The sequence below is a fragment of the Physeter macrocephalus genome, chromosome 5 (genome assembly GCF_002837175.3).
Source record: "Physeter macrocephalus isolate SW-GA chromosome 5, ASM283717v5, whole genome shotgun sequence".
Taxonomy (NCBI): Eukaryota; Metazoa; Chordata; class Mammalia; order Artiodactyla; family Physeteridae; genus Physeter; species Physeter macrocephalus.
In genome coordinates, this window is record NC_041218.1 from 93,007,132 (window position 1) to 93,027,583 (window position 20,452).

Here is a 20,452-nt window from a genome sequence, read left to right on the forward strand (position 1 = left end):
CGCGTACCGCAAAAAAAAAAAAAAAAAAAAAAAAAAAAGTACATTAGGAACATGGGGGGTGAGGTGTTGGTGATGGAAATGTTCTATATCTTAATCGTGATGGTGGTTATAAGGATGTAAACATCTGTCAAAAATTCATAGAATTTTCTGCTCAAAGTTGGTGAGTTTTATATATGTAAATTACATCTCAAGAAAGCTGACCAAAACAGATACCTAAAGCAGGGAGCAGCACAGTATTCTTTGAGTAGGGTGATTTGTAGAAGTAAATAGAATGAATCAGTCCTAAATAAACCCTCTGCTTAAGTTCTGTCTGGCCACACACGAATGAAGACCTTCTCTGTGGTCACTGCCTTGCTGCACACTCCTTTAGAAGTAGAAGTAGGGAAGCAAGGTAGTGTGGTTAATTCAATCTGGAGTTGTCAGGGACTAAATAATGTTTACATTACTAGGTACTTGGCAGTAAATGTGAATAAAAACTTAACTACATAAAAACTCTCAAAACGCTTTTAAAAGGCTTAGGTACATTCAATGCTCTTACATTCAGTGATTAGACAAAAACACTTAAATGATATTAGCTAGTTTGTATACTTCATTGTTTAGAACTACCCTGTGCCATTATTTCATGACAAAAACAAACTAAGAAAAATTTGTTGGATTATATTTGGTTAAGCAATTTTTAATTCATGATGTGGGTATTTCAGCTGTTCATTCATCAAATCTTCACTTTAACAATAAAGGAAAAGCTATAGGGTCTCTGCCTTTTAATATCTGTTAGGAATTAAAATACTCTTCAAGCTTAAAGTAAATTCTTCAACATCAATCACCCTTTACATAGGAAAAATTCAGGTTCCTCTGACTGAATTATGGAGAATTAACTTATTCTTCTGGAGCATTTTATTTCACATCGTAAGTATTTTAAAAGTGTAAAGAAAGAATATATTGCTTATGTAACTGAATATATAGGTAACATAAGAAATGACAATTAGCCAGGAGTTTTTAAAAGATGTGTTTTATAAACTAATAGAGCAAAACTTCTTGATATTAAATTTTAAAGTAACTGAAAAACTGTGAAATCAATTTGCAAAATAAATACTATACTTACAGTTTGTTGCTGTCTGAAACTGAGAAGAAAGTGCTTGAGTAACTGAATTCCAAAATGTATATAAAATTTCAGCGTGTCCATCCTATGATCCAAAAAAAGGGGATGTATTATTTTTTTTTAATTACAATGGAGGGGCTTCCCTGGTGGCGCAGTGGTTGAGAGTCCGCCTGCCGATGCAGGGGACGCGGGTTTGTGCCCCGGTCCGGGAGGATCCCACATGCCGCGGAGCGGCTGGGCCTGTAAGCCATGGCCGCTGAGCCTGTGCTCCGCAACGGGAGAGGCCATAGCAGTGAGAGGCCCGCGTACCGCAAAAAAGAAAAAAAAAAAAAAATTACAATGGATAAGACATAGCATCGAGAAAGTATTAAAAATGTATTTAAGTCTATCAAACAATGGAATTATTAAGTAAGTAGAAATATATAGATGAGTCAAATCATGTCTCATGTCATCATCCTTCTCTGATACTTACTAGCTGTGTGAGCTTGGGCAAGTTGCTAAATCATTCTGTGCCTCCCTGCCCTCTGTAAAATGGAGATGATAACAGTACCCACACTGCAGGATTATTGCAAGGATTTTAAAAGTTTATAAAAGTAAACTCTTGGGACAGTTCTTGACATATAATAAATCTTCAGTGAATATTATTATTACAATTATTATCATCATCATTTTATATACAGAGGCAATTTTTGTTACAGTAAGAAAATGAAGAACAAGCATGCTTAGACCAAGAATGACCACCAAGATACAATTCACCAATTACAAAAGAGAACTGCCTGAAGTATAAACACAATTTTGTTTTTGTTTTTTTAAGTCACAGGAATTACTATTACTCAGCTTAGCAGGATAGTGTCACTCAACTATTAATACATATTTTAGAAAGTAATTACCAAAAAGAAAAGATAAATATTAGTTTAAGTGTCATTTGTTAAAACCAGACAAAGTACTTTAATACTGTTAAAAGAAAATGACACTTACAGAAATTTTACCAAGCCCTTTAAGGTACTTCTACACGTGTGGTAATATATCAAATTGCCGTTATTCTATTTCTGAAGTACAACAATGCCAATTTCACATGGTTCACCCTAGTAACATAAATATGTATAATGCTCAAATATGACTACTGTCATAAAAAATAATTAGGAAATTCATTCATTCTGCTTTAGTTTTGTACTTGCAAAGAATGAAATTCTACTTTTCAAGGTTAAAAGGAAGAAAATGAGCAATGAAAAATACTAATTTCTCACTTTTATGCCTATGCACATATCTATTTTCCTTGTTATTTGTTTCTTTAATAAGTTTTGTTTTGAATTCAAACGGGTATTGTGTATCATAAAAAGGCAAATCAAATAATTGCTAATTTCTTATGCAGTGATCACAAAATAGATTCAGATTACCAAGATTTTTTGCAATATGTGTATTGTATATCATACACTTTAAAGTGGATGTTTTTCCAACAAGGATCTACAGCACAGAGAACTATATTCAATATCTTGTAATAACTTGTAATGGGAAAGAATCTCAAAAAGAATATATATACACGTATAAACAAATGTCACTTTGCTGTACTGAAACTAACACATTGTTAATCAATTATACTATAGTAAAAAAAAAATAAAGTGAATGTTTTTCATATTAAAGAACCATTTTAATACATCACATTAACAAAATGAAGGACAAAACCACATGATTATCTCAACTGATGCACAAAAACGCATTTGACAAAATTCAACACACTTTCATGATAAAACCACCCAACAAGCTAGGAACAAGCTAGGTAATTACCTCAACATATTAAAGGTCATATATGAAAAGTCCACAGGTAACAACATAATGGTAAAAATCTGAAAGATGTCTAAGATGCGGGAAATTTGGTGACTATATATATGCTTCTACATACACACACATACATACACTTAAAAAAGTAAACTTGGGTCAATCTTGCTTAAGCATACAAATACAAAATTCTCAGATATAATAGCAAATTGATTTCAGTATTTGAATTATCTACCTAAACAAGGAGGATTTATGTCAGCAAGGTACCTATCATTAAATATTAGGAAATTTATTAATATAATAGCCCAATGTCTCCAGAAGGAAATCTACAGGATCATTTAGCTGAGTTAATAAAAGGCAATTAATACCCTTTAATTAACAATACCCAGTCCTCATGTTCTACGTTCATAGAAAACAATGCATGAAACGATTCTTATACTTTTAAAATTATGATAAAAATCACAAAATTTACCATCTTAACCGCTTTTAAGAGTATAGCAGTGTTAACTCTATGTACCTTGATGTGCAACAGATCTCTGGAACTTTCTCATCTTGCAGAACTGAAACTCTATACCCACTGAGCAACAACTCCCATCTTCTTTCTCCCCGCAGCCCTTGGAAACTACCTATCTACTTTCTGTTTCTAAGAATGTGACTACTTGAGATACCTCATGTAAGTGGAATCACACAATATTTGGGTTTTTTTTGTGATTGGATTATTTCATTTAGCATGATGTCCTTAAGTTTCATCCATCTTTAACATGTAACAGAATTTCCTTCTTTTTTAAAGACTTAATAATATTCCATTGCATGTATGTATATACGTGTGTGTCTGGGTATCACATTTTCTTTATCCCTTCATCCATCGTCAGACACTTGGATTGCTTCTATCACTTGGCTATTATGAATAATGCTGCAATGAACATGGCTGGGCAAATCTCTCTTCAAGATCCTGTTTTCAATTCTTTTGGATATACTGTGTATCTCCGGAAGTGAGATAGTTGGATCATACATTAATTCTGTTTTTAATTTTTTTGAGGAACCTCCACAATGTTTTCCTTAGCAGCCGCATGATTTTACATTCCTTATTAACAATACACAAGGGTTCCAATTTCTCCACATCCTCACCAACACCTGTTTTCTGTTTTGGAAATAGTCATCCTAATGAGTGCAGTGATATCTCATTATGATTTTGATTTGTACTTCCTGATGATTAGTGGTGTTGATCATCTTTTAATATGTTTGTTGGTCATTTGTATGTCTTCTTCAGACAAATGTCTATTCAAGTCCTTTACACATTTTTTTAGTTGAGTTGGGTGGTTTGTTGTTGTTGAGTTGTAGGAGTTCTTTGTATATTATGGACATCAACCCCTTACCAGATACATAGCTTGCAAATATTGTCTCTCATTCTATAGGTTGCCTTTTCATTCTGTTAATTGTTTCCTTTGTCACACAAAAGTTTTGAAGTTTGGTGTAGTCCCATTTGTCAATTTCACTTTTTTGTTGCCTGTGATTTTGTGTCATATCCATGAAATCACTGCCAAGTCCAATGTCATGAAGATTTCCCCATTTTCTACTGAGTTTTATAATTTTAGGTCTTACATTTAGGGCTTTAATTCATTTTGAATTAATTTTTGAACACGGTTTAAGGTAAGGGTCCAATTTCTTTCGTTCACACATGAATATCCAGTTTTTCCAGCATCATCTGTTAAAGAGACTGGTAATACAAAGTTTGTATGACCCTCTTTATTCTATATACCATTATTTGTCTTATTTTATCTGAAATTAATACTGTCGCTATTGCTTTCACTTGAGAAATGTTTACTGGTCTATTTATTTTTATTCTTGTCACTTCACTGTTTTTTGACTCTAATAAACAACGTATTTTATTTTTAAACACTGTTTTATCTTTTAATAAGAAATTACAAACCAAATATATTTAACTAATAGGTTGTTTCTGCTTTTATCATCTCATTTTATGCTTTCTTTGTGTTTTCTTTGTTTGTTCTGTGGATGATTTTTGTTAGCTTTTATCTTCTCTAGAGGCTTTTTCTTTTACTTCTTTTGGATGTGTCGTTATCTATTCCTACAACTAACCATAAATTCCTTTGATGCAAATCATCTTTGTAATTCACAGAATTACTGAAATAGATTTCTAGAAATAACAGGAATTCTTCAAGGCTTTTTAGAATTGCCAAAGTAAACAAGAAAATTCTAAGTCCTAGACATGACCTTTTGAAAGAAAACATAGGGTCCCAGATAATCTGGCTACTTCTTCCTTTTTAGTGACAAGTCACTCAAAACTTCTAAGCCAAGAAGTATGTACTTTTAACTTAATCAGAGAAGAACTCAGTGTCCATGCATTAGAATGTATGTGAACGTTGGCTAGGAAATTAACATTTTCTGCACGTCCGTTATGTAACAGGCACCACTGAATGTTATCTCATTTAAACACTACAACAATCACCAGAATGTAAGCTCCATGACAGCAGAGGTCCCATTTTGTCTTTCTTACCACTCTAATTTCAACATCGAGAATGTGACCAAGACATAATAGGCACACAATAAATATTTACTGAAAAAATGAGTGGAACGATCTTATAAGATGACATTTTTAGTCTCTTTCTAGAGTGAAAACAAAGGTCAAAGAGAAAAGGTGACTTGCGTAGAATTACACAGAAAGTAGCACAGTAGTACAAAAAGTAGTAGAGCTGGGATTTGATCTAAGGTTTGACTGATATATTAAAGTATTAGTCCCCTTTAACTTGACTTACAAAGCCTTATATGACATGATTGTCCCAGCCTACTTCTCTTGTTACATATCACTGAGGTCAAAGATCCAACCAGCACAAATTCATTCAGATTGCTAAAGGTTCTTCTGTAGTTTCTCCCAGTTACCAGCTTTTAATTCAGCACCTTCATCAGAGTCAGTTTAGGTGTCTCTTCTCTTGGTTCCCCCAGGTTTGGTGCACTCTGTTATATACATCTATAGCATCCCATGTTCCCCACCACAATTATATTTTCCTATTTAAATATAGGAAAAGACGGGTGGTTAAGAAGAGGAACTCTGAAAGTAGGATATTAAGGTTCAGATCCAGTCTCTACCACTTCTAGAACCTGTGAGGCATCTGACCGAAGACGATCTAGGCCACTAAATACGTACAAATCTCTGGCTTAAGAACAAGATCTAAGCTGGAGAAAGAGATTTAGGTGTTATCAGCATTTGGAGGTGGTAGAAACAATTAACATGTGTGAGCTTTTCCATAGACTGCATGTGGCATGAGAGGAAAAGAATGTTGAGGATAGAACCCAGGGGAAAAACACTACTTAAAGGTTGGGGAAGAAATAATTTAGAGTGGAGAAAGAGAAGTGGTGGAGCTAGTTATTAAAAAAAAAAAAAAAGATTGGTCACAAGTTAGTGATTGCTGAAACTGGACAATGGGTACAGAGAGAGTCACTGTCCTATACTTTGGTTCTGTATGTTGACTTCTGTTTGAAATTTTATGAATAAAATGTTTTAAAAGGAAGGGTAGGTGGAGAAGGAGGAATCAGTGAAGGATTCTGAAGAGATGTAGTATCTGTGAAGGAGGAACCAGTATTAGAAGTAGTTATTACCTCTAAGGAGTGAAGTAAAAGAATCTTAGAAGTGAGTAGAAGGATTTGGTAGTTGGGTCATTAAAATTCCTTTAGTAACAACTGTTTCCATGGAGCAGAAGCTTGATTGCAGTGGTTTGGAGCAAAACTGAAACAAGAAAGTAGAGACACAAAGTACCTCATGGAAATGTGGGCATGAAGGGGAGAAATACTTTGAGGGAGATACAGGACCAAGGATTCTGTTCTGGTTTTGATTTTAGATGGTAGATCCCTGGGAGGAAGTAACTGGGAAAGGTTGATACTGGAGAAAGCAGAGAATGTCCTAGACAAGGATAAGATGTAGAATGCGAACAAAAGTAGAGGGGTAAGTCTGAGAAAAGAGAAGATACAATCAACCTCTATCTTTGATACAGAAAGGGAAGGTGAGGATCAGTTCAGATAAAGATTTTATAAGACAGTGAACTTAATGAGACAAGGTCAAAGGGAACCAGACATAACTAAGTTACGATCAACATAGAAAAGGAGGGCTTCCCTGGAGGCGCAGTGGTTGAGAGTCCGCCTGCCGATGCAGGGGACACGGGTTCGTGCCCCGGTCCAGGAGGATCCCACATGGCGCGGAGCGGCTGGGCCCATGAGCCATAGCCACTGAGCCTGCGCGTCCGGAGCCTGTGCTCTGCAACGGGAGAGGCCACAGCAGTGAGAGACCCGCGTACCACAAAAAAAAAAAAAAAAAAAAAAAGAGGAAGTAAAAGATTTAGCAACAAGTCTGTGCCAGATATCTCTGTGGAGAGATCATGTTGTGAATAAGAAAGCTTGCAGACTTGATCAAAGAAACCAAACAGATGTGAATTTTATATTAGCTCTTAATTATCTTCTGGATAAAAGCAGAGGGATCCTGCGGAAGCAAATAAAAAGCAAAGAAAAAAGTTATCTTTACTGTAAAATAGCCTTCAGGGAGAACCATTTTGCTGTGTCTGATTACAAAAGAAGGAAGATACAGAAATTCAGAAGGGACTTCAAGATGAACATCACAGAACAAAATGATAAAGCCTATACACCCAGAAGAACTTCAGTTAAAATCAAAATGTTGGCTTTTATATGTATATTGTTCAAAGATAAAGGAATACTTACAGTACAATCTACTTGTTGTTTTTCAAAAAATGGGGGCTTAGATAAGGTGGTAGTGGGAGGAAGTGAAAAGTACTCAGATTTCAGATACCTTTTGATGATAGAACACATAGGACTTGTTAAAATGTATAGAGCTAAATATTATAGAAAAACCATATACAAAATGTTAACAGAAGTTATCTCGGGCTTCCCTGGTGGCGCAGTGGTTAAGAATCCTCCTGCCGGGCTTCCCTGGTGGTGCAGTAGTTGAGAGTTCGCCTGCCGATGCAGGGGATACGGGTTCGTGCCCCGGTCCAGGAAGATCCCACGTGCCGTGGAGCAGCTGGGCCTGCGAGCCATGGCCGCTGGGCCTGCGCATCCAGAGCCTGTGCTCCGCAACGGGAGAGGCCACAGCAGTGAGAGGCCCACGTACGGCAAAAAAAAAAAAGAATCCTCCTCGAGCCATGGCCGCTGGGCCTGCGCATCCAGAGCCTGTGCTCCGCAACGGGAGAGGCCACAGCAGTGAGAGGCCCACGTACGGCAAAAAAAAAAAAAAGAATCCTCCTGCCAAGGCAGGGGACACGGGTTCGAGCCCTGGTCCAGGAAGATCCCACATGCTGTGGAGCAACTAAGCCCGTGCACCACAACTACTGAGCCTGTGCTCTTGACCCCGTGAGCCACAACTACTGAAGCCCACGTGCCTAGAACCCATGCTCCGCAACAAGAGAAGACACCGCAGTGAGAAGCCCGTGCACCGCAACAAAGAGTGTCCCCTGCTCACCACAACTAGAGAAAGCCCTCACGTTACAATGAAGACCCAATGTAGCTAATAAATAAATAAATTACTTAATTTTAAAAAAAAGAAATTATTTCTGGGCAATAGGATTAAACATGATGCTTCCTTTATTCTTTTTAATTTTTTGGAAGAGTAACTAAGATAATCTATTTTAATTCTAAAGACAAGAATAAATTCTTGATGTAAAAAATTCAATACTGAAATACACATGGTAAAAATTTAAAGCTTCTCTTCAAACTCAAATCCCTTATCCCACACTTTTCCCTAGAGATCACTGTTAAACTACAGTGTTAAAGGGTTTTAAAACCCTTTCTATAGAGTTCTCAACCTTTCTTTTCATATTGCCCCTCCAAAAAGAAAACTAAATAATTATACATATACATATTATTTTATATAATATGTAATAATTATATACATATAATTTGCATATTATATACAATAATTATATATTATATACATATAATATGCATATTATATACAATAATTATATATCATATACATATAATATGTAATAATACATATTATATAATTATATAATATAACTGCACTTAATTTAAATTGAACTTAGTTTCTCCCTGATGACAGATGCTAAATACTAAGGAGTAAGATTTTGTATGGTAGGACTGAACTCTGGAGACCACAAGCCAATGTACTATATAAGATTTTTTGTGCCTCCCCCCTCCCTCCAAAAAACAGAACTTTTCTTCTCCCTCTTGGGGTCAATATTGCCCTTGTTGAGAACGCATGGTGGACTGGTATTTCAAATAGACTGTCACTCAAATTAGATTTAGTATGAACCACAATCTCCTCCAAACTTTTCCCCTGGCTTCCCTCACCATATTCTCTTTGGTTTCATTCTCCTCTTGAGATACTCCTCGTGGCCTCCTCTGTTACAATGTTTTCCAAACTCACTGAATGTAAATATTTTTAAATATACATTCTAATATATGTTTACTTATTTGTTTAAAATTATATACAAATACCACTGTATTAATAAAATATGTGCAATATAAAATGTACGAAAATAGTTTAAAGGATAAAACTTTAAACTATTTTCTGTAAAAAGAACAGGCAGAATTTATAACTATCTTCTTTCATCTCAAAATATATACACACTTCGGAAACCAGAGTTCTACATGAGTTTTATATGTTGCATTTTCAAGGTAGATTTCTTTTCTCTCTATAGCCAGTCTTACCCATTACCATGGCTTTGATTGCCAATATGAGCCAATATCATCCAAATTTATGTCTCTAGCAGAGGCCTCTCTTCTGAGCTCCAGACCCCCATATTAAATTGCCTAACTGACATCTTCACTTGGACGTCCCATGAGCACCTGAATACAGAGCTTATCTTCCCTCCTAAATGTGCTCTTTGGTTTATGGTCTCAAATGAAGTTACTACTATCTACCAGAACCCTGTCAAACCTGAACGAATGATATCAACCTTGATACATTCTCCTCCATCTCACCACTTTTAATCCATCACTAAGATTTGTCAGTTTTATCTCCTGAATAATTCTCAAATCACTGCAATTCTCTCCATTTTCATTGGCATCAGTGTAAATTACTGTTATAGGCTGAGTTTTGACCCAACAAAATTCATATGTTGAAGTCCTAACCCCCATACTTGAAAATGTGACCATATTTTGAGATAGGTCTTTAAAGAAGTAATTAAATTAAAATGGGGTCATTAGAAGGTCCTTATAAGAAAAAGAAATCTGAAACACAGACACATACAGAAGGAAGATGGTGTGCATACACAGGGAGAAGACAGCTCTATGCACATTTGTATACAAGTCTTTGTATGGATATATTCTTTTATTTCTCTTGGATTAATAACTAGGGGTATATTGCTAGGTCATATAATATATGTATGTTTAAAGAAACAGCCAAACTGTTTTCCAAAGTGGTTGTACAATTTTACACTTCACTTCAGCAGTATATGAGAGTTCCAGTTGCTCCATATCCTCACCAACACTTGGTATGGTCAGGTCTTTTAAATTTTAGATATGTGCTTAATTGACATCTATCTCTAAAGTGTCTATTCAAATCTTTGGCCTATTTTTTTAAGCTGGCTTTTTTTGTTTTATCTTGTATTCTCTTAATGCAGTATTTTGCAGAACATAAATTCTTAATTTTGAGTTAAGTCCAAAATATAAATTTTTTTCATTTATGGATAGAGCTTTTGGTGTTGCATCTAAGAAATCTTTTTCTACCCCTAAGTCACAAAGTTTGTTGTTCTCTTCTATAAGTTTTAGAATTTTAGGCTTTACATCTGGATATCCAAATGTTTCAGTATTACCTGTTAAAAAGACTACTGTGTCAAGATAGAATTGCCTTTGTAAATTTTTTTGAAAATCAATTTTCCACATATGTGTCAGTGTATTTTTGGACTCTCTATTCTGCATCAATGATCTATGTCTCTAACTTTATGCCAATTCCACATTTTCTTGAATATGGTAGTTAAGTCTTGAAATCAGGTATTGTTAGCCCTCCAATTTCACTTTTCTTTTTCCACGTTGTGTTGGGTACCCCAAGTCCTTTGTATTTCTGTTTGTATTTTAGAATCAGCTTGTCAATCACTCCAAAACAACTGTTGGGATTACAGGTCAATTTAGGAAGAAGGGACATCTTAACAACAGCAAATCTATCAACACATAAATAAGGTATCTCTATTTCCTTAGGTCTTCTTTAATTTCTCTCAGCAATATTTAGCGTTTTCAGCTTCCAGATGTTCATCTTTTGACACATTTACTCCTAAGATTTTATATTCTTTGATGTTACTATATATGGAATTATTAAATTTCAATTCTCAATAGTACATTGCTAATATATAGAAGTACAACTGATTTTTGTATATTGACCTTCTATTCTGTAATCTTGCAACATATCACTTATGAGCTCTAGTAGCCTTTTTGTAGATTCCATCGAGTTTTTAACATGGATAATCTTATCATTTTTTATATAAAGACCATTTTACTTCTTCATTTCCAAACTGGAAGCCCTTTATTTCTTTTTCTTGTTCATTGCACTAGCTAGGAAAATGCTGAACAGAAGTAGTGAGAGCATAAAGAATCCTTTTCCTCTCCCAAATTTTAAGGGGGAAACATTCAATATTCACCATTGTATATGATTTTACCTGTTCATTGCTCCTAAATGCCTTTTATCAGGTTGAGAAAGTTCTATTCCTAGTCTGCTGAGAATTCTTATCAGAAATGGATGTTGGATTCTGTCAAATACTTTTTCTGCATGTATTGAGATGATCATGTGGTTTTTCTTTTTTAGTTTGCTGACTTTCCTTTTCCAATTAGCCTTATACTAAAGCCTCATTCTATCCTCCATAATTTTCAGCCTCTCATTTGTTCCATACTCTTGTCTGTATGCTGTGTTCTAGATAATATCATCAATTCTAACTGCCAGGCTAATTCATTTCCTGGTAGTACATAACATCTGTTTAACCTATCTGCTGAATTTTTTATTTCAATGATTTAATTTTTAATTTCTAAATGTCCTATTTGGTTCTTCTTTAGACCTACCTGATCATTTCTTAAGTCACTTATTTCTCATTTTTTATTCCATTCTTTATTTCAAAAAAATATACAGGTATTCTAGATTCTTTGTCAGTTAATTCTAACATCTGAAGTCCATAGTGTCCTTCAGAAGTTCTTTCAGAGTCTAAAACCTGTCTTGAATTGTGTTTATTTTTCCTGCTGACTCCCAATCATGCTTCTAGTTTATTTATAGGACTGGTGATTTTTAACTGTGAGCTCATAGTTGGCTGGCCTTAACATGTGGAGAATCCTGATAGCTAAAACTAGAAATGCTTTCCTCTTCAGGGGATCTGCATTTGTTTGTGAGAGTAGGTACTGTTACCAACCAAGGACCATGTCTGCCACAGTCACAGGTCTCAGCTTAATGCAAGACTATCAGGTTCATTCTTCCACCTTGCTAGAGCCTAGTGGACTGATCCCATCACTGACATGGACATTTGACTTCAGGGCAACTCCAGCTTTTGCAATGACTTAGAGCTCACAAATCTCCACTACAGTTTCAACTACTTTATCTGCTTATGTATATCTGTATATGCATATGCCCCTCAGAGATTCTCTTACTTTTTGCAGGGCCAACAGTGCATTACAAATTATGCTTTTCTTGGGGCTTCCCTGGTGGCGCAGTGGTTAAGAATCTGCCTGCCAATGCAGGGGACATGGGTTTGAGCCCTGGTCCGGGAAGATCCCACATGCCATGGAGCAACAAAGCCCGTGTGCCACAACTACTGAGCCTGTGCTCTAGAACCCACAAGCCACACCTACTGAGCCCACGTGCCACAACTACTCAAGCCCGTGCTCCGCAACGAGAAGCCACCACAAGGAGAAGCCTGCGCACCGCAACAAAGAGTAGCCCCTGCTCGCTGCAACTAGAAAAAGCCCGCGTGCAGCAACAAAGATCAGGCGCAGCCAAAAATAAATTTTTTAAAAAAATTATGCTTTTCTAACTTATCTAAAATTTGTTTTACTGCAGGGAGAGGGCCTTTAAAAATAACGAGTCCCCATGCTAGTAAAGCAAAAATCTTCTAACCTTTATAGATAACAGTATTTATTGATAATACCTGACTTAGACATGTAACTGGCTAACTGCCACTTGATTTTTTAAATCAAATTGCAATGCCACTGATAAATGAGTTAAACATTTTTCTCATAATATTAAAAAGATTCCTAATTTGGGGGTCCTACAATTTTTTTCTGAGTCTTAAATGCTATAATCAAATCATCTGATACATCTAAAAGGGCAAAAGAAAACATTCTTTTTCATAGTTAAAATCCTCGTTAGTACTATAGCTGCACAAAGTGCTGAACACATTCCAAATATAGCCTAATGCATCCTACACACATGATTACAAAATTCTGTTCAATGATAAAAAATGCTGGCTTAGAAAATGAAAGTATCATATCTACACTCCCACATATAGCTAAACTGGCTTAATTCTGCAGATGAGAATCTACAACCTGTTTTCCACTGTATGGATCCTGAATAACTTGTCAATAATTTGCTACACTCACTTTCAAAGTGTTACATATAGTATTGATAATTATATAGTGATACTAGACCTTTTAACAGGTTTTAAAAGATACCAAAACTGAATTTTTGATGTCTAATAAACAGTCCAGAAATCTAATTTAAAATGAGAAGATTCATCCATTCAAGTAATCTTTGGAAATACAATATAAAAAGGGGAAAGAAGTATATCCCACATTTAAATGCCTTAAAGAATTAATATGATAGGTATATGGGAACATATACATATGTTCCCATAACAATTTAAATCATAATTGCCAAAAAATGGAAACACGTCCTTCAATAGGTGAATGGGTAAACAAACTAGGTATATCCACAGAGTAAAATATCAGTCAGTGATTAAAAAAAATGAGCAATGAAGACACGAAGAAACCTTAAATGCATATTTCTAAGTGAGAGAAACCAGTATGAAAAGGCAACCTACTGTATGATTCCAATTACATGATATTCTGAAAAAGACAAAACTCTAAAGACAGTAAAAAGATCAGTGGTTGCCAGGTTAAGGAGATAAGTGGGGGAAGGATGAACTGGTGGAGCATAGAAGATTTTTAAGGAAGTAAAACTACAGAACCTCTTTTGCATGATACTATAAATGGTGGACGCAGGAAATTATGTATTTCCATAATGCATTATGCATCTTGCATTGGTATGGTGCATTTGTTACAAATGATGAACCATGACTGATATATTATTAATAATTAAAGTCCATAGTTTACATTAGGGTTAGCTCACTGTGTAGTACATTTATAAGTTTTGTATAACGCACAAGAGATGTTATGATAACCTAGCAAATATCAGAAGTATTTTCTGCTCAATTTTTTTGTACACCTAAAGCTGTTCTAAAAAATAAAAATCATTATGTTTTAAAGAAATCTACAGGTATTGAACTACAGCAAAATAATAAATTACAAAAATTATTTAACAAAGGAAAATGTAAAGTACAGTTTTGTTTTTTTTTTGTAGAAAAGAAACAAGTTGGCAAGAAGTCAAACATGGAAATTCCATCACACTTTATCGTTAATTACAGAAGCATTAGAATCAAGTGGTTTAAAAGCAAAGAAACCTGGAAAATTAATTCTTAATTTTCCTACTTGACATGAAATTAATAGTGTAATTTCATTTATATTTAAATTATAAACCAAAGAAAAAATATCTATTAATTTAGCTTTCAGTGAATTTCAAAATGTGGACAACAACTTATAAAAAATTAATACATAAATTTTAAAAATCTGTTCTGGTAGATTGCAATCTAAAAACAAATTATTTGCTAGAAATTATCTTCCTAGGAAAAAAGCATTAATTTCTAAATAAATATTGTAGAAAGCATATAACATAAATTCTAAATCATTTCATCTTGAAATATTTACACTGTTTTGATTTTTTTAAAATATATTCAGAGGTTTAAAAGGCTAAACCACTAAATTAGAGAGAACTTTCAATACCAGGATATATCCTTAAAAATCTTGAAGCTGCAAAAAAAATCTAGTAGTGTAAGAACATTCTGTTTATAACATTTTCCTCAAGAACAGATTACAAAATGATTTAGAGATCTTGGTTCAGAAACTGCTCTTCAATGACCCAAGATATATACCATCACCTACTCAAGTTTAAAATTTTATGAAGATTTTAAGGATTATTATTTAGGCCTCAAATAATTCTAAAAATCCTATACTTTTTATAAAGGTTCTACTGCCACTGATAATTATTTTAACTAAATAATACTCTTACATTGTAGTTATATAATTAGCAAAAATACCTGTTTACAGCTCTTTAATGAAGGAAAAGACTAAAGAAATTATAGCAAATATAGTAAATTTTATGTGCTATCTTTGCAATTTATGACATATTTTCCTTAGAGTATTTTTACTTCTCTTTTGTCCTAGAGTTCCCAAAATTGTAGGGTCACAAGTTATTCTGGACTTTCCAAAAAAAGACTGATCTAATCTGAATATAGATGAGTACACTGAATCCCAAGAGGGACTAAATTTTTATTCATAAATATCACCTTACAGGAAAAAACAACTGAACTGTAAAGTTACATTAAAATTTATAATAAATGTAAATATGTATGTGTGTATTGTGTACGACTACTGTCTTAAAAAACGTAAGAAGAATATTTGGAAGAGCAATCCTCACTGGCTTTATTTTTTGTAGTGAGGTGGATGGACCTGGAGTCTGTCATACAGAGTGAAGTAAGTCAGAAGGAGAAAAACAAATACCGTATGCTGACACATATATATGGAATCTAAGAAAAAAAAAATGTCATGAAGAGACTATAGTGGGAAGCAGCTGCATAGCACAGGGAGATCAGCTCGGTGCTTTGTGGCCACCTAGAGGGGTGGGATAGGGAGGGTGGGAGGGAGGGAGACGCAAGAGGGAAGAGATATGGGAACATATGTATATGTATAACTGATTCACTTTGTTGTAAAGCAGAAACTAACACACCATTGTAAAGCAATTATACTCCAATAAAGATGTTAAAAAAAAAAAAGAAATATTTTTAAGTAAATGTAAAGGACGAATACAATGAAAGCGTATATCCCTATTCCTCATAATCCTTTTTAGTTAGAAATAATTCACATGCATTTAAAACCTGGCCCAGTGTTCATCCAGTATAATAACTGATTGTTGACAAGAACTGATATGTGAGTTTTTATGTAGAAACTTTGCCCAATGCAGCAATATCACAACAACTTTCATATATAACATACGGCAGTCTTAATTATATTAATTAATTATATTCATCATGCTACACATTACATTCCTAGTACTTATTTATTCTGTAACTGGAAGTTTGCACCTTCTGACTGCCTTCATGCAATTTCCCCTGCCTGGCTCCCCTCTGGCAACCACCTGCTTGTTCTCTGTATCTATAACTTAATTTCTATTTTGTTACGTTTGTTCATTTGTTTTTTAGATTCCACAGTATTTGTCTTTCTCTGTCTGACTTGGTTTATATACTGTTACTATAATATATCACAGCCACAAGCAGGACTATGTACTGAGTGCAATGAATCCTCCTAGTAAATCACCAAACTTGGGGGTGGTTTTGGAGATCCCCAACACAGGAAATAAAATATTTAAAATTCTGAACTACAAAGTAAACTATCTACACCACGATGATAGAAACTTAGAGAATCTTTTTCTTTGGAGCACTAGGTGTTAAGATTTAATGAACAGAATATCTAGTTATTCCATTCATCACTATCAAAAACATATCAAAAGGAATGAATAAAATGTAGAGTCAGGGATTTCTATGCATGGAAGGAATTCTTGTGGCCCACAAGGCCAGTAGATTGGTAGATGACAGAAGGGAGACTTTAGAATATGAAAAATAATACATCAATGTGCTTTATAGGAAAAATTAACAACTGAATGGATTGTACCATCTTCAGAGAAGACTATATAAGGCATTATAACACCACTAATTAAATCTCTTATATACCAAAAATTTTAATCTTATTCTCTATCGGGACTTTAAAAAACTTTTACAATAAATCATTTATATTATTAAAAAATGGGAAATTACTATATGCATTTGAGAAATTATTCTATAAATAGTATTGGCTAGCATCTACTCAATAAACAAACATGCAAAGAAAATTTGTGGTTGTCAAGAAATATACTTCCCTTTAGCTATCTGACATGTAGCCTCTCTGTCAGACAGGAACACAAATAATGCTGGCTCATTATCTTCCTGCATTCTTTTATAAAGAGATAAAAATACTTTCATTTAAACATACCTTAACTATTTCTTCAATGAAACAAATGTGAGAGACAGGGTCTCTCTTCTTGGCTAATATTTTTTGCAGATGTTGTACCTAAAAAGGGGGAAGAGAGGGAGAATATATATATAACTGAGTACTTTCAAATGAAACAAGTATTAAGCATAAGCATTAGAAACAGTAAGGGAAGGGAAAAGACATTTTGCTAGAGCCCTTGCATATATTTTTATTAGCTAATGTAGGTATTTTGAACTCTCAGAGAATTTAAGAAACCTGCCCAAGGTAACACAATTTAGAATAACCAGGAATAAACCCATAATTAATGTTATTTTCACTCTCTCAAATATTTACCTGGCCACAAACAGTAAAAATATGATCCACAAGTTTCTCCATATTGGTCCAAAGGGAAGCACGAAACGCTGCAGTGTTTCCTGGGGCTGGCATGGTAGATCGTCCAGGTGCCCCTGTTATGAGCAACAGAAAAACATGAAAAATAAAAATTTCAAATATAACAAAATGTACTGATATGTTATCATGAAAAGCACACACAGGCTAAAAGATGAGAAGTTCCTTTTTGAAGAAATTATAATTTCTTTTAAGTGACATAAAAAAGAATCTTAACCTTTTGTGTTTAAGAAAGGAAAATACGATCACACACACACACACACACACACACACACACACACACACACACACACACACACGCCCAGGAAGGATAATACAGAAAACAGGAATTAATAAGAAAGGTTTCCTAAAAGGAGGGGTTGAAGAGGTGGGAGGTAGTACCAGGTGAAAGGAACAGGGATAGAAGTGGGGAGTCTCTGTGAACCATACAAACATCTTATATGCTGATGTTTCAAAATAAATTTAAATTTTAAAAGAATGAAAAAAGCTAACTCTAAAACTAAATACAAACAAATACAGTAACACATAAAACTAATGGTACTTCAAATTAATAATACAACCACCACACAGGAAAATAATTAATTCAAGTAATTTTTAATTACACCATCCTGACTTTAGTAAGATATATTTTTAAATATATATATTATATATTTTAGATATATATCGCAAAGAAATACTGTACCTAATAGATGTGTTGCTTGATAGTAATATTGAAACTAAGTCTATTTTAGAATGGCACAAATGAAGGTTCTCACTAAAGGACAAAGAGACGACAACTCCTTAATAGAAATGGGCATGCCTGATATCCAAATTTCAATCTCTATGCACCATTCCCCAATAAAAGAAACCAAGGCTTACAGAAGAAAAAAGTGATTCCGTACCTGGAGCGGTAAAAACAGAAGGTGAACCTGGTGCATACTGGGCCAGAGAGCAAAAAAAGCATTCAAAGTTTGAGGAAAGAAGCATTCTGAAAGTCGACGGAAATAACAAGATGGTGAATTGTTATTCTAGATAATAAAGATATTACAAGAAAATAAAACTAGAGACCACTACCTCATGAACATAGATGTAAAAAGCCTCAACAAAATATTAGCAAATAAAATCTAAAAATGTATAAAAAGAATTTTACACCATAATCAAATGGGATTTATCCTAGATACCTAGGATAAGCCTGGTTCAAAAACCAGTTTAAAGGGCTTCCCTGGTGGTGCAGTAGTTAAGAATCAGCCTGCCAATGCAGGGGACACGGGTTCGAGCCCTGGTCCAGGAAGGTCCCACATGCCGCGGAACAACTAAGCACGCGTGCCACAACTACTGAATCTGCGCTCTAGAGCCCGCGAACCACAACTACTGAGCCCTCGTTCCATGACTACTGAAGCCGACGCACCTAGAGCCCGTGCTCCGAAACAAAGAGAAGTCACTGCAATGAGAAGCCCGCACACCACAACAAAGAGTAGCCCCTGCTCAGCGCAACTAGAGAAAGCCCGCGTGCAGCAACAAAGACGCAACACAGCCAAAAATAAAATTAAATAAATAAATTTAAAAAAAAACAGTTTACATAAGCCATCACATCAACAGATTAAAAAAAGAAAAATCACATTAATACATTTGATCACAGTTGACAAAATCCAACAGCCATTAATGGTAAAAACTCTCAATAAACTAAGTATAAAGGGAATTTTCTCAACTTAATAAAGACTATATATAAGAAGCCTGCAGCTAACATCATACTTAATGATGAGAAATGTTCCCATTACGATCAGGTACAAGGCAAGAATGTCCCCTTTCACCACCCCTTTTCAACATTATACTGGAAGTCCTTGCTAATGCAATAAAGCAAGAAAAGGAAAGAAAGGTGTATACTGGGAAGTAAGACATAAAACTGTCTTTGTTTGCAGATGGTACCATCATCTGTGTAGAAAATCTGAGAGAACCAACCAAAAAAGTCCTGGAATTAATCAGTGATTACAGCGAAGTTGTAAGATACCAGGTTAATGAATATAAGTCAATTGCTTTCCTATATACCAACAATGAACAAGTGGAATTTGAATTTGATAACAAAATACCATGTATGTTACCCCCCGGCCAAATGAAATACTTAGGTATAAATAAATCTAACAAAATAGGTACAAAATCTTTATGAGGAAAGCTACAAAACTCTGATGAACAAAATCAAAGAGGAACTAAATAGAGAAATAGTCCATGTTCATCGATAGAAAAATCAATATTGTCAAGATGTCAGTTCTTCCCAATTTGATCTATAAAGGCAATCCAAATCCAATTCTAGAAAGTTATCTTTTGGATATCAACAAATGGATTCTAAAGTTTATATCGAGAGGCAAAAGAACCAGAAGAGCCAACACAATATTGAAGAAAAAGAACAAAGTTGGAAGACTGACTAGCCAACTTCAAGACATTCTATAAAGCTACAGTAATCAAGACAATGTGGTATTAGCAAAAAAGACAAATAGATAAATGGAACAGAATAGCTCAGAAATACACCCACATAAATATAGTCAAATTATCTTTGAAAAAGGAGCAAAGGCAATAAATTCGGCAAAGGTAGAATCTTTGGCAAATCATGTTGGAATAACTTGATAACCACATGCAAAAAAAATGAATCTAGACATAGACCTCACATACTTCACCAAAATTAACTCAAAATGGATCACAGACCTAAAAGTAAAGTGCAAAACTATAACATTCATAGGAGATAACAAAGGAGAAGACCCAGATGGACTTTGGGTATGGCAATGACTTTTTAGATACAATACCAAAGACATGTTCTATGAAAGAAATAACTGATAAGCTGGACCTCATTAAAATTAAAAACTTCTGGGGGCTTCCCTGGTGGCGCAGTGGTTGCGAGTCCAC

The 20,452-nt window shown here is 34.6% G+C and overlaps 1 protein-coding gene across 8 annotated transcripts in view; it reads right to left on the bottom strand.

Moving 5' to 3' along the window:
- COG5 (component of oligomeric golgi complex 5) overlaps window positions 1–20,452 on the bottom strand; it is a 288,472-nt gene that overhangs the window by 109,293 nt on the left and 158,727 nt on the right. For all 8 annotated transcript variants that reach the window (XM_007105321.4, XM_007105322.4, XM_028490186.2 and 5 more), the window contains 3 exons: window positions 17,525–17,637; window positions 17,192–17,269; window positions 1,103–1,184 (listed from right to left, as the gene is read on the bottom strand). In XM_007105321.4, the coding sequence (XP_007105383.3) occupies window positions 1,103–1,184; window positions 17,192–17,269; window positions 17,525–17,637 (273 nt within the window). The remainder of the gene's footprint in view (window positions 1–1,102; window positions 1,185–17,191; window positions 17,270–17,524; window positions 17,638–20,452) is intronic.